This window comes from Delphinus delphis, chromosome 18, assembly GCF_949987515.2.
Source record: "Delphinus delphis chromosome 18, mDelDel1.2, whole genome shotgun sequence".
Taxonomy (NCBI): Eukaryota; Metazoa; Chordata; class Mammalia; order Artiodactyla; family Delphinidae; genus Delphinus; species Delphinus delphis.
In genome coordinates, this window is record NC_082700.1 from 66,984,079 (window position 1) to 66,998,747 (window position 14,669).

General features: G+C 40.9%; 1 protein-coding gene across 12 annotated transcripts in view; it reads right to left on the reverse strand.

Annotated features, from left to right (window-relative positions):
- DOCK9 (dedicator of cytokinesis 9) overlaps nucleotides 1-14,669 on the reverse strand; it is a 378,503-nt gene that overhangs the window by 94,083 nt on the left and 269,751 nt on the right. For all 12 annotated transcript variants that reach the window (XM_059995755.1, XM_059995754.1, XM_059995763.1 and 9 more), the window contains exons 10-16: nucleotides 14,261-14,335; nucleotides 12,805-12,945; nucleotides 12,189-12,392; nucleotides 11,673-11,795; nucleotides 8,134-8,216; nucleotides 7,420-7,542; nucleotides 72-151 (exon numbers count right to left, since the gene is read on the reverse strand). In XM_059995755.1, coding sequence (XP_059851738.1) covers nucleotides 72-151; nucleotides 7,420-7,542; nucleotides 8,134-8,216; nucleotides 11,673-11,795; nucleotides 12,189-12,392; nucleotides 12,805-12,945; nucleotides 14,261-14,335 — 829 coding nt within the window. The remainder of the gene's footprint in view (nucleotides 1-71; nucleotides 152-7,419; nucleotides 7,543-8,133; nucleotides 8,217-11,672; nucleotides 11,796-12,188; nucleotides 12,393-12,804; nucleotides 12,946-14,260; nucleotides 14,336-14,669) is intronic.

The following is a 14,669-nucleotide window of genomic DNA, read 5'->3' on the forward strand; positions in this document are numbered from 1 at the left end:
TTAAAGACAAACAAATTGAAGTAAAAATCAAACAAAAACTTGTCTGTTTATTACACAGAACTTACACTTACTAGGAAAGTCTGAGGAAACACTATCAATTGTAATGTCTAGATTGCCCAAAATCACGGGGAGTTTAGCCATCTTCTCAGGTCTACAAACGAAAGAAGAGAAAAATCAAACAGGTTAGGTTAGCTCTGAATTCTAGAGCAGCACTTCCTAGAGAAATATACTGCAAGCCATAAAAGTAATTTTAAACTTTCTAATAGCTACGTTTTTAAAAAGTAAAAGGAAACAGGTAAAAATTAGTTTTAAAAATATTTTATTTAACCCAACATTTAAAAAATATTATCTCAGTATGTAATGAGTATAAAAAGTGCGTTCTAATTCTTCGAAACCAGGTGTGTATTTTACACTTGCAGCTCATCTCAGTAGGACCTGCTGCATTTCAAGCACTCGATAGTCACACGTGGCTAGTGGCTACTGTGCTGGACACCACAAGTCCAGATAAGAATATTAGCAAAATGTTATAGCAGAAGTTTTCCTGAACCATTCCATCCTCAGCATACATTCTTGGCTCACGTAGATTCATGAAAATTCAGAAGCCATCTTAGGCTCCAATGTCTAGTGAAATGCCAGATACAAAGAAGGTACTCAGTGAAATGCCTGGTTTTTGTATTTGGTCTGACTCCATCCAATACAGGAATGTCCTCTGTGACGTTCCTGACCTGCCTCAGCCCTTCCTAGTGAAATGGAAATCTTCAACATAGCCGTTTCGATACCCAGACTGCTCTTCGTCACAGCATGGTAAAATTCACTTCTCTGAAGCTTCCACTCATCAAGGAGCCTAGTTATGTTTCTCTGTGTAACACTTTTAACCATCTATAACAGCTATCACACCTTCCTGAAGTCCTGGATTCTCAGTCCTTTTGCATCTCCCTCCAATGCCATTTCTCTCACATAAGAACATCCCCTTTACATCATGGATCCCAGAACTGCATAGATAAGGTCCAGTGTGGTCTGCCCAGGTGGGGTAGAGCAGCTGTCTGGTTTTGAACAATATACCCTTCTACTGATGCAGCCAAAATTCTATTACTTTTAAACAGTCACGCCACCCTAGTGACGCACGTTAAATTTACAAGCACCTAAACTCCCTAATTTTTTTTTCATATGCTTCACTATCGTGCTATATGTTTCCATCCTGTATTTATACAATTATGTTTTTAGAAGTCAGAACAGGATTTGATTTTTGTCTCGGTGAAATTTTATCTTTTTATGATCGAGTCATTCCAGTTGATCAAAACCCTCCTAAGTCCAGATTCTAACATCTAATGTATTAGATATGCCTAACAGCTTCATGTCATGAAGACATTCATCAGCACTTTACATTCTCATAAAAGTCATTGATGAAGATAATGCACAGAATATTGCAAGAAGCAGCTCCTTCTCAAACCTCTAGAGGCCCATCGCCAGACTGATACTAGCCACTCATCACGCCTCCTGGCTTCTGGTCACTCCAGCATTGAACAACTGTCCACTCTCTCACATGCGCTACACTCCTCTGACCCGTCGGTCACCTTAGAATATACACTTTGCATTCCTCTGCTGGACCAGCGTGGCAACCCAATCAAAAACAGAGAAGCAGAAACTTGGCTAGGATAACTTGTTCTACGTGACGTGACTTGTTCCTAGAACACAGAACACTGCCTCCTGGTTCTTCATCGGCCACCTGTTTAATAATGTCTTTGAGAACGCTGGCAAGAAACAGCACAGCTCAGTGGCCAAGATTCAGCATTTGGTTTTGTTCCCAGTTTTGAAAAGTTCCTAACTCCTGTTTTTAAGATTCCTCAGACATTATTGTTGTCTTAAGCAATCTCACATGTAACTTAAAATATATCTTGTGGTATTGTGGATCTGAACCAGGAGGTCCCTAACAGTTTCAAATTCTTGCTTTCATATGACTACAGCCTACATTGAGCATAGTCATCTTTGCCCATCACCAGCTCCAACTTACACAATCACTTTCTTTCAGCGTTCCTCTCACTTCCACTTGTCTTTTGTTTACATCTGAGTTTAAATGAACAATTCCTTGAACTCCTGAGAGAGATAACTGTCAGGAAGGCAAGTCAACAGATATTCATCATTCTGCCTTCAGTTAAAAAGATTGCTGGCCAAAAGATGTCCAGGTACCGTCCAGCACTACCCCGATACTTTGTCCCTGTGCCACTGTGTGATCTGTTCACAAACACAATACCCTTTTCTTCTAGCAGGAAGACTGTGCCTTCGACAATCATTCCCTGGGAGCTGTCAATGGCTTCCCAAGCACTGTTAACTACCGCAATGATACTCCACCAGAGCCTCCCTCACCTTTACCCAAAGCTCTTGGGGCATCATCCCTCAGACCAGGGGGCTTCTATGCAGGTATAAATTTTCTTGACGTATACTGCCTTGCTCCACCTCGTCATTTGAGCAACTTAACTCTGCAACATACCATAAAACTCTGTGTTGACAAAATCTTAGAGACACCTACAGAGTTGTATCTGCTTCCTTGAGTCAGAAATATTATGTTTAATGTAAATGATATTTTTAAATGTACAATAAGTACTCGAGAGTACTATATTTCACCCCTTCCTAGTTATTTCTACCTGTGGATAAATATATACCTTCTTCAAGATTTTTTTTTTGATTATCACTATGACATCATGCCCATGTAAGTTTGAGAGATTTGGATTTCTAAGCAACAAATTTTAATTAAATTATCTTCATTCACTGGAACTCTTTCTACAATGTGTTACTTACTTCTATGTCTAACTATACTTACTTCTTATTCTGTTTCCTCCCTCTACTGAGAGATTTTACTTCTAGTTGCTACTCTGTAGTGGCATTATTTCCATTCATTTCCAAGCAAGCACCGATCTGAGCTTAGTTCCATATCAGGTAGCACAGGGACTCTGTGGAAGCTGTTTCTACCAACTCAGTTTTTTAAAACATAATCTTAATCCTATTTCAAAACTTTATGGTTTTTATTGAACTTGGCTTATTAGAGATCAAAACGTCACACACATCAAAAATTCTACGGCCTTTTATATGTGCATTTCCAAAGTGATGGGGTGGGGGGTGGGGTTATGTGCGCAAGCATGTGTTGCACAAAGAGAATTCTCTCATATCTGAAATCAGTTTGGAGGTTTTTTTAAGGCTAAAAATTAGTACCTACATTCTATGTAAAACTTGTAAAAGAATGCTTGAGCATGAAAACCCATCTTAAAACTTCACTGATTAAATAAATGTGTAATGGAGATGCATGTACGGAGCCTGGCATTTGGAAACGGCTTCTGTCTACATGTGAACTTAGGAGTGAGGCTCAAACTCCCTCTCTTGGGAAAAGGAAAGGTTTTCTTTTCCCACTGCCCATACATTCCTGCTGGTTCAACCACTCCCCCAGAGGAAAGGGCAATGATATCACAAACTAGCAGTCATCCCACGCCAAGAGGGTTGGTGTCCTTACCTTTGTGTTTCTGGAGCTTGGCCCTCCTTTCCCTACTTTCTATATTGATCCATTAAAGTGATCAATTGGTAATACAGACATGCTTGGGTGTGTTGTTGGTGTGAGTCTACTCTTCTAACTGCATTTTGTAAAAGGAAATATTCCCTAAAAGCTCTTCTGTCACGTAAATATATATATATATATGATTGAAAGAAATTTGAGATATTTTTGTTTAAACAAAACCACTGAACTTATGTCTATGATAAATTTCAATAAGCATCTATCAAGTGTTTACGCTGTGCTACAATGTGCACTACACTAGGCACCGTGGACAGAAGACAAACAGGATCTGATTCCCATCTTCAAGAAGCCAAAAATCCAGCAGATACTGTCAACTATTTAAGATATATGATGGCAACTACTTCCGTAGCATGTATACAAACGTCTACTGAAAACTGGAGGGTCTAGACGTATTGAGAAGGAACAGGGAATGAGACCAGTGCTCACGGTGAGAGGAATCACCCTGACAGGCATTCTCACTTATTCCCCCCACAGTTCTAGGAGGCAGGGCTATTATTATCCCCCCTTAAAAAGAAGAGGACGCGGGTTTCCCTGGTGGCGCAGTGGTTGACAGTCCGCCTGCCGATGCAGGGTACACGGGTTCGTGCCCTGGTCCAGGAAGATCCCACATGTCGCGGAGCGGCTGGGCCCGTGAGCCATGGCCGAGGAGCCTGTGCTCCGCGATGGGAGAGGCCACAAGAGTGAGAGGCCCGCGTACCGCAAAAAAAGAAGAGGACACTCAAGCACAGAGGCCAAGTGACCTGCCTGAGATCTCCCATCACGGAAGTGACTTACGGATTAGGCTGCGAACAATAATAATGTCAAACTTGGGTACACAGAATAGAGAGGTACAAATAAACACAAATATGTAAGCCTCATGCAGAAACCCTTATAGTATTATTACCTAAACTACTTAATATGGTAGCATTAAAAAAAGGTCTGCATTTTAAAGAAAATGTTCTATTTTTATACTTTGCCTTCAGATGCACTGCAGAAATAAGACAAGACACAGCCATCAGCAAATCAAACAAACATAAAAAACCATATCCCTCTTCTTGGATAGATACTTCCTGGAGCACATATGTTAGCAATACTATCTATCTGACAGAACTGTTTTCTTACTAAATCGTGGAATGTCCCCTCTCATAATTACTACAAGGGAGAGGGGCAAAGTGGCTGATGAGCTTTGCCAGCTGTTTTCTAGACACTAGGGCAGCTTCAGAACACTTTTCTCATCCATTGTCAAATGACATTTTGAGACAATCATGGGAGCAGAAACCATAGCTTTGGATCCAAGCTGGTGCCCAAGCCACTGATATGAGATTATTCTTTGTTAAAAAAAAAAAAAAAGAAAAGAAAACAAAGAGGAAAGAAAAAGAGCAACACTAAGGTTTTTTAAAAAATGAAAAAAGGGATCCTCCACTCCCCTAACTCAACTGTGAAAAAGAAACACGGGCACTTCTTTGGACGCTTACTGAAAAAGGACAGCAGCTTTCCTCATGCCACTGCATTTTCTGCTGCTGACAGCATTGGGTCTCTATTTTCGGGTTTCTGAGTCTCTCGCTGGCCATCTGGACCACACTCTTCCCAGCAAAACCTTCCTACTGAAGGCCTGTTGTGCAGGGAGAACCCACCCTGTGCTCGGGACCAGTGGAGGCTTTGCTCTTTGCTGCCTGGTCACAGGCTCTCTGCTCGGATCATGTTTTGATTGATGAATCTGTGAAGTTCCACCCTCCAGGTTCCACCCAGGAAGCCAGACCTTCAGCTGGGGCCACCCCCAAAGAGCAGCCACTGTGGCGGGAGCTTCAAGCTAACCAGCCTAGGCAGTGACTTCTGAGACAGGGCTCCCAACCCCCATCACACACAAAAAACTTCACTACCTGTTTTGTTGGAACATATGGGTAAATGTTAGTTAAAAAAAAAAGTTCATGTAAAATCATGGAAAGCTACAAAGGGGAAGGTGAAAAATCACCCATAAACCCATCCCTCAGAGATAACCATGACTACCATTTGGTGTATAACCCAAATGACTATTTTTATGTCCTTCTATCTTTCCATCTAGCTAGCTGTTCGCCTATCCATTTCTTCATTTATATACAAAAAAGAAATATATGAAATAGTTTCTTTACAAAAATGATGTCACATAGATATACTTTCTCCTCCTTACCAATACAGTGAGCTCACCTTCCTAAGTGAGTACACAGAGACCTACATCATGAGTGTTGAGAATAGCATGGTAGGCTAGTGAGAGAAAACTGTAATCTATTTAACTAAAGGTGACTAGAGTTTTTTTTTAAAAATCAACCTTTTTTATTCTATAAGCAAGGCTGAAAACTTCCTGAAAATCAAATAAAAACTTAACAATACTCTATGACAACACAGTATGTATAACAATACACTACCCATTACCAATAAGTAAAGGTTTTTGAAAGATGTTAATTATGACTCTATTTAGAATTCTGAAAAAACACAAGAGAGAGATGAAAAAGGTGAAAATGAAGTTAAAGAAAGCTAAACAGCCATTCTGAATTCTAGGTAAACTTATATAGTTACTTTGAAATGCATTTTTTTCAAGTAAAAAAATCAGACTGAAAGGCACCTAAGGTATAGAATAGTTACTGGCTGGCTCTTGGCTCTTCTTCTGATTTCATTAATACCCTCAGCTCTGTCTCCTTCCCAGAATTTTCCCAGAGAAATTGTAAAACCCACGTCCCTAGCAACGGAAATCCGCGTCATGGGTTCAGCAGTGAACTTCTTACAGTGGAGCACCAGAACAGCCCAGTGGTTAAGGGCCCAGATCCTCAGTCCCCTGACTGCCACCAGCTGTACAGTGCTGGACACCTCACTCAGCCTCTCTCTGCCCTATTGCCATGGGTTGAATTGTGTTCCCTGAAAAGATGGTGAAGTCCTAGCCCCCAGAACCTATGAATGTGACCTTATTTAGAAACAGGATCTTCACAGATGTAATCAAGTTAAGATGAAGTCATTAGGCCCTAATCCAATATGATGTGTTCCTATAAGAAGAAGGAAATTTATAGACAGAGACACACAGGAAGACAGCCGTGTGAAGACGGGAGGCAGAGATTGAAGTTATGCTGCCAAAAGCCCAAGAATGCCTGGGGCTCCCAGATGATGAAAGACACAAGGACAGATCCTCCCCTAGAGATCTCAGAGGGTGCGTGGCCCTGCCAACACCAGGACTTCAGGCTTCTAGCCTCTGGAATTCTGTTCTTTTAAGCCACCCAATATGTGGTGCATTGTGAGAGCAGCTCTAGGAAACAAATATCCTCACTAACATAGGTAAAGCACTTAGAACAATGCCTGTGAACTGTTAAGTACTAGATGAGTTACTGTCCTTGCCCCCATCACCCATTCAGTTAACGGTACCACGAATCACTCCATCGTGCAAGTCAGAAAACTGGGAGTTATTTACCTGAGACTACCACCCATTTCTCTCTCCTTCCACCCTAATACCCAATCAGGAAGCCAAGACCCAGTAACTGCACCTGTCTAACGTGACGTGAACTAGTCCTATTTCCTACTCTTCCTATGTCCACTTGCGATGGCTTTGCTGAGTCCTTGCCCACCTCTTGCCAAAGGTTCCTCAATTGTCTCTTTCCTCCCTGGGCTCATCTCTACCCAACAAACCCTTCACAGCACCACCAATAACATTCTTTATACAATTCAAATTAACCAGGTAACTCTTACGACTTTAAGCCCCTTCTTCCTGCTCAAGGACTTGAGGAAAAGTTCCATGCTCATCCAACACGCCCTGGTGTATGAGCTGAGCAACTGAAAAGACTGCTCCTGCTTTCTCCCTTTCCACTGAACAACTTCTGTTTTTCAGGTGTGGAAATAAGTAAGGCCTTGAGACTCACTTCCGAAAGTCTGCAAGTAACTTGAGCATGTCTTCATTGGATAGCTTATTGCTGTCTTGCTTGTAGAGAGCAGAAAATCTGGCATTTTTGTCAAGGTTTCCAGATGCATCCTTAAACAACGTCCTGAAATAGCAAAACAACATGTCTAAGCTGTTTCCAAATGACCAAAATAAATCCATAACTTGACTCCGGTTTCTATGTGAAGACTAATTATTATTCCACTGGCTATAGCCCACAGAAATCTCATTATCTAAAGACATGGCATATATTTATGAGAATGAACACAACTAACTCAATTTACATAGAAAACATTTCCAGCAAATGGCTTGTGCTTAGGAAATAACATACACAGCCAAATGCTTAAGAAATAGAGACCACAAATAAAGAGGATCTGCAGGCCTCACTGGGCTGCCACCCACTCCCAGCTGGAGGCATGTGGCTGGAACCTGGAATCCCTGCTCTGCAACGAACACTCCTGTCCATCCTGCCAGTGCCAACACTGCTACCCTCCAGCTAGCGTCTCTCCTCTCTGTGTCTCTAGTAAAGGACTTTTCAGATATGGAGCTTACTTATTTTTCAGTTTTACATATTTAAATCCTCTTTGTCTCTGGACAAAAAAACAGAATAGGTCAGTCTGTCTGTCTGTCTGTCTGTCTACTATCTATCTCCATATATCTGTATCCATATAAAAGGAATAAAAGATGTTCTCCTTACCTTGCTGCCCAAGCAAATGGCATTCTGTACTGCCCTAGTCTTTGGCATGCCTGCTTGGCATTCTTCAGCACCTTCTGAGCAACCTTGAAGACATCAGAATAAAACCATGAGTTACTGTATCCCACAGACTAAACAACCTCTTATGGTAGTATCAGATGCATGGACAAGCACACCTTACTGCAGTGAATGTGGCTGGATTTATACTCAGTGCAGAGTATTCTGCTTCTCACATTCCCTAGCAGTGATTTTCAAAGACTATCAAATGAAAATTGTTTCCAAAATGTATGTCTTTTCTTTGGTCTTCACAGGCAACAAGCATGCCATTTCACAGGCCTTTCTATTTCTTCATGACTAAGGGCTATATATTATGAGTCCACTGAGTTATTAATAATTACTAATACTTGGTATTCATGCCAAAATATATCACATTACTAGAGTTTAAATGAGAATACTAATGAAAATACTAAGCTTTCCTGACTCCTAATGTGTACTGACTTATGCAGACTCCCCAGATTTGGGGGATATATATTCATTATTAAGACATTACAGGTATTGACTTAAGTTAGGCCAGTGTTTTCAATCACTATGTTCTTGTTTTCTAGGTATAAGTTACCATTACTTTCACTTCTAATGACTAATTTTGGTTTGTTGCGGGTGGCTGGATTAACTCTATACTGCACAGGGAAGCAGATTTGCTTTTGGCCTATGTATGCATGGCAGGTCTATTCATCAACTATACCCCTATTGCTAAAGCAGATGACACCCAATTTCCCCAAATTTGCTTCTTCTGGAATACTGCATTGCTAGCACTACAAGGTGTGACTGATTCAGAGTCAGAGCGGGGGGCTGAAGGGTCTTTTACATTACTTAAGTATATCGGAGTCAAACCAATTTTGGGAAATGTGACCTAGTGCCTGTGAACTAAAGTGTGCTCTGCAGAGCTGCAGCAGCAGCCCCACTGGGAGCCTGTCACGAATGCAGAGTCTTGGGCCCCACCCCAGACCTCCTGAGTCAGAACCTGCATTCTGACCAGACCGCCGGTGATCTGTGTGCGCCAGGTTTGAGAAGTGCTCATCTAGAAGACTCAGAAGGACAACAGTAGAGCTCTCTGTCTCTGAGTAAAACTGAAACCAGCTGTGTGAGTCTAGAGCACTAAACCTCTCTGGGCTCTACTTTCCCACCCGAAAAATGAAGAGCTTGGGCTAGACTTGCTATTATCCGTTCCAGTTACTAAACATGATGATTCTACCGTAACCGTGGGGGGGAACTGCTGCCTTCATGAATGACTTGGAAAACACTTCTCGATTCAAACAGGTGTCGGGAGCTCATCCAGCCCCTCCCTTTCTTCTTCAAGTGGGGCATGTCCATGCAGGGACTCGGGGATCATAGAGTAAATGGTCTGCCTTCCTGGGGTGGCCATTTTTACTTACACATTTTCAGGTAGAAATGATTATTTTTAGGTTCTAACAGTAATGACTATGTTGTGGAGTAAAATGCAATATTTGCGTAAAATTTAAAGCCAAAACAGGCCTCAAATAAGTTTCACTCTCACCTATAGTGAACAAGGACTGAACTCTCAGACTTACTGAGGGTATAAATGGAACACAATATATATAAAAGTCAGAGTGAAAAACTCAATTTTGCCCTTTGGGTTTCCCCCCGCTTTTCTTTCTTTTTTAGAAAATCTATTCGTGGTGGACACCTACAGAGACTACTCCTAAAAATTTCCTCCAAAACAATAATTTCCTCCAAATGATGTTCTAGACCATCTTGGAAAACATGAAGAGACATTTTGATATACAGAAAAAATCATCCCTCAGCAAAATCTCTACCGAAGCTCCTATTTTTATATGAGATGGTTGAGTCTTAATCTCTGCTTTAATTTACTGCATTGGAGGTGTGAACGCATGGCTGAGCCTTACGTTCCATAAGTAATGAAGCAGGAGCAAATTCAACAGATGCTCAACGGACCCTGGAAAGTGTGGCATCTAGCCTGGGGGGTATGTGATTTTCACACCAGCGTCAGCTGCCAAATTTCAAACCATGCACGTGGCAGGCAGAAGTAGCAAAGCTGGTGCATACCAAACTTGGAAATGTGTTGCATACATGGCGGGGGAGTAGATCTTATCTTGGACATTCATTGATTATTAATCAAACCATCAAACAACTAAAAGAGCTTCTCATCCAAGGTTTTACAGACTTGATTTTAAAAATAAAACTGTTTCTCTCCAGAGACCAAATTTTACTCTGCTTTTTATCAGCCAGAAAGGCATATGTTTGAAGCCATGTGCCTGGGTAAATGGGCTTCTCCTTGACTGGAGCTGTAATAATTGATAATGACATCCTCCTATATGCGTCAGTGATTTAGTACCCATAGCACTGTCTCGTATGTAGGTGGTGGTGGGGGGTAGCAACATCATCTTTCAACTACAGATGGAACACCTGGGGCCCAGAGAGGTGACATGATGTATCCAGGCTAGTTAGGAGCTCAGCACCCAGGTCTCTGACTCCTGGAACCTGTTCTTTAAAAACCGTCCTGCATCTTGGTGGACACACCTGTGATGTACAGTGGCCAAAGAGAGGAAGACAGGAAGCTCTGAATCACTCAGAAAACCCCAGTTAGAGCCTCTGGGGTGTCCCCTCCTACTGCTGACCAGTCCATGTCAATGTATCAGGGTCTCAGATGACCACTAATACAAAATTCTTTTTAAATAACTAAAAGTACTGTAAAACTGGCACAGGACAGCACTCAACAGCTGACCAGGTAGCTCAATGTGCTAGAAAATGACAGTCAAGTGCCAGTTGGCAACTCCAGCTGTGGGACACTGAGCAGGTAACTAAACCTTCATAAACCTCAGCTCTGGGGAGTGTGAAAGGTATTCTTGGCCTAGATGACTTCTAATATTCAATAACTCTACTGTATGTCCACACCTAGGCACTCCCCAGGTAATGAACAAACACCAAAGTAATGAAAACACACCAAACATACATCTTGTACGTTTCCTTTCCCTCTTCCACCTAATGTCACAACACCTCTGCCACCGTAGCCCCACCCCACCTGACAAAACACAAAATCTGCTGACACTATCGGCTAGATCATCCGAGCCAGGTCACCTCCTAGTCTCCAGTCTCACATTTAAGTGTAAACGGACCCAAATTTATAATTCCAGGACCTTGGAGACATGCCAACAAATGGAATGAACTCTATTTAAATACAATATACGTACTTTTTAATGATAGAAAGTTTACTACTAAGCTGGAAATTCCTTTGCCAATTATTTCAGGATGTCAGGATAGTCTAGGCAAATGAAGTATTTTATTTACACATGGAACTACTTTTCACTGAAAATTGGACACACAGGTTAACTATAAGACAATCTATGAGACTAGTCTACATCTCTTAGAACATAAATATGGCTTAACTGTGATTTCTTTTTTTTTTTTTTATTTTTTTTTTAACTGTGATTTCTTTAAGCATTTCTATATGCATTTTTTTCTGATTGCTGTTAATCATCACAAAGCATGCAGGTCATCCGTACCTTAGAAGAGTCTGAACTTTTCATGTAGGGCTCAGCACCATGGGTGATGCTCCCCTGAAGCACTTTTTCAATTCTAGCCACAAGAAATATATCAGGATGAGGGCACGTGACTGAAAATATTCCCTAGGGAACAAAAGATTTTCTTCCATGAGCAGAATTTACAGCCACATTAAACTAATCCCATCAACATGAAAGATTCTCAAGCAGCCAAGAGCACTGACACAGTACAGCTATTCAGAAGCACCCAGGGCCAAACTGGTTAACTCATCAACAGTTCATCATCTGATCAAAAAGCCTATCTGGTGGAGGAGGCAACTAGCAGAAAGTTTAGAAAAAAGAAATCAAAAACTACTTCTTCTCTTTCAGCTTGCTTTTACTGTCTCATTATATATGCTGTCAATATAATTAACCGTCTCATTTACCCCAGTTGTGCATTACAAAGTTTCATTACGTATTTACAGAGCACGTGCAAAAGAAGCCTTATTGGCATGACCGCTGGGCTCACGCTGCCCCCACCTGCTTCGGATACTGCATGGCGGCTTCGTGAAGGATGTCCTGCAGGGCAGGCGAGCTCTGCCTACCGCCGTTCATCAGAGACGGGGATGTGGTGGCCAGCATCTGCCTCACTGAGAAATGGTTCAGGTCCACGTGGAAATCGGCAGAAATCTTTCGGTTGTATTTTATGTCAAACAGGGATAGAGTAACAAAGAAAGGCTCGACCTGAACAAAACAAAACAATCCAGACCATCACTATGGCTCAAACTGTCAGGAAAAAAGAACGCTGCTATCAGAGAATAAATGACTAGACCTACGTGTGATTGTTGCTATAAATTACTGCTAAAGAGCAATAGCCTCCACACCTGTCCTGTGTCACAAACATCCTGTCCAGGCAGCGGAAACAAGCCTCGGCACCTGTACCACAAACATCCTATCCAGGCAGCCGAAACAAGCCTCGGCACCTGTACCACAAACATCCTGTCCAGGCAGCCGAAACAACCCTCGGCACCCTGATCTAACACCGCACCGCCCTGATACCAGGAACTAGGTCTGAATGTCCCAGCTGCATTGCAACAGGCACATCTGAAACCTCTGAATAGGTTTTTTAATCTTTATTTTTTAAAAGGAAAATTACATTTGTAGTGGGTCCTTCTTCATTTTCAGCAACACAGCATTGCAAATTGAAAGATAAATCATTGCACTTGACAAGAATTCTTTTTCCAAACTTTTCTTCAAATGGCTTCACTTCTGGCTCAGCTGATGAGAAGTCAAGCTTCTTTAAAAGAAAATGCAAATATATCAATGTATTATGCTCTCACTAAAAAAAACAAAGAAAAATCCCATAATAAATGTATCCTAAGGAAATTGCTTAAAATATGGAAATGCTATACACCTTAATTTACTCACAACAGTGTTACTATTTTATACATTTATATAGTATATAATAATGGTCAAATAAATGATGCTGTATCTACTCAATGGATCATTATGCAGAGCTTAAAAATTATTGTTATGAACAACTCAAGTGTCCATCAACAGAAAAATCTATAAGCAAAATGTGGTGTATATATACAATGGAATATTACGCAGTCATAAAAAGTGGAGTTCTGACACAAGTTATAACAGGGACGGACCCTGAAAACATTATGCTAAGTGGAACAAGCCAGACATAAAAAGGCAAATATTGTATGCTTCCACATATATGAACTTCTTAAATAGGCAAATTGATAGAGACAGAAAGTAGAATAGAGGTTACTGGGGGTGAGGGGAAGGAGGCATGGTGGGCTATTGTTTCATGGGTACAGAGTTTCTGTTTGAGAGGATGAAAAAGTTCTGGATATGGATAGTGGTGACAGTTTTACAGTAATGTGAATCTACCTAATGCCAGTGAATAGTACACTTAAAAATGGTTAAAATGGTAGATTTTATATTATGCATATTTCACCACAATAAACAAAAAATCATCAAAAAGCAAATATATATATATGTGTGTATATATACGGTTATGAAGTCTGTGAAGAGACATAGAAAAATACTTATGTTTAAAGATAAATGGTTAAAAGAAGTTCTATAAAAAGACCACAAATGAAGAAGAGGAAAATATGGGAGGAAACACAGCAGAACTGTTGGCCCCTCAAAGCAGCCCTATCTGTAGGCAACCCTGGAGGCCCTCCCAAGCCGCGTTTTGGATTTTTTGGGGACACAGATGTGGACCGCATGTACTGCAAGGCTTGTATTTGGAACTGAGCCTGGGCTAGTCAGAAAATATCACAGTCTACTGGTCATCTGTAGCGATGCTTGCTATTTTCTGATGGTGATTTTGGGGGGTAAATTATATATGTTCTTCATGGACTTGAGAGTGTCTTTGGATAAATCAATTTTCAACAATCTATTAAATATCAAATATTCACAATGGTTGTGCTATGGTAATGAGATTACAGGTTGTTTTTATTTTTTCCTCTTTCTCCTGAATTTTCTATATTGTTATACTGCTTGTTATCCAAAGTATATAAATAAGCAAACAAACAAACAAATAAGCTAACAAAGGTTTTCTTTCCTTCAACTAGTTTAAATATTAAAATAGTTCTTACCTGAGCATCTGGGTCCAAGTAAAAAAGTTTAACTCTGCTTTCACTTTTCAGCTTGATTTCTGCTTCTCTGGTACTCTGATAACAAGATAAAGAGAAAACAAAAATTACATTGAAAAAACCCTTTTCTTACAGAGATGTCTAAATATGTTTGAAAGCTACCCCATCCTGAAGAGCCAGACTGCCAGACAGCTCTGCCCTCATCTTGGAGGGTCACCTGCATGTCAATGAACAAGGATAGGCTATCCAGTATGTAGCATACAATGTAAGTGCTATGGGGTAAAAAGAGAAGACTTGATCCCTGCCCGTATGAAGCTGATAATCAACTGCAGCCAAAACCAATGCAAAGAAAGCAAAAGAGAATAATTAAGCATTAATATCAAGAAAAGCTTCATAAAGTCATGGAATAGGG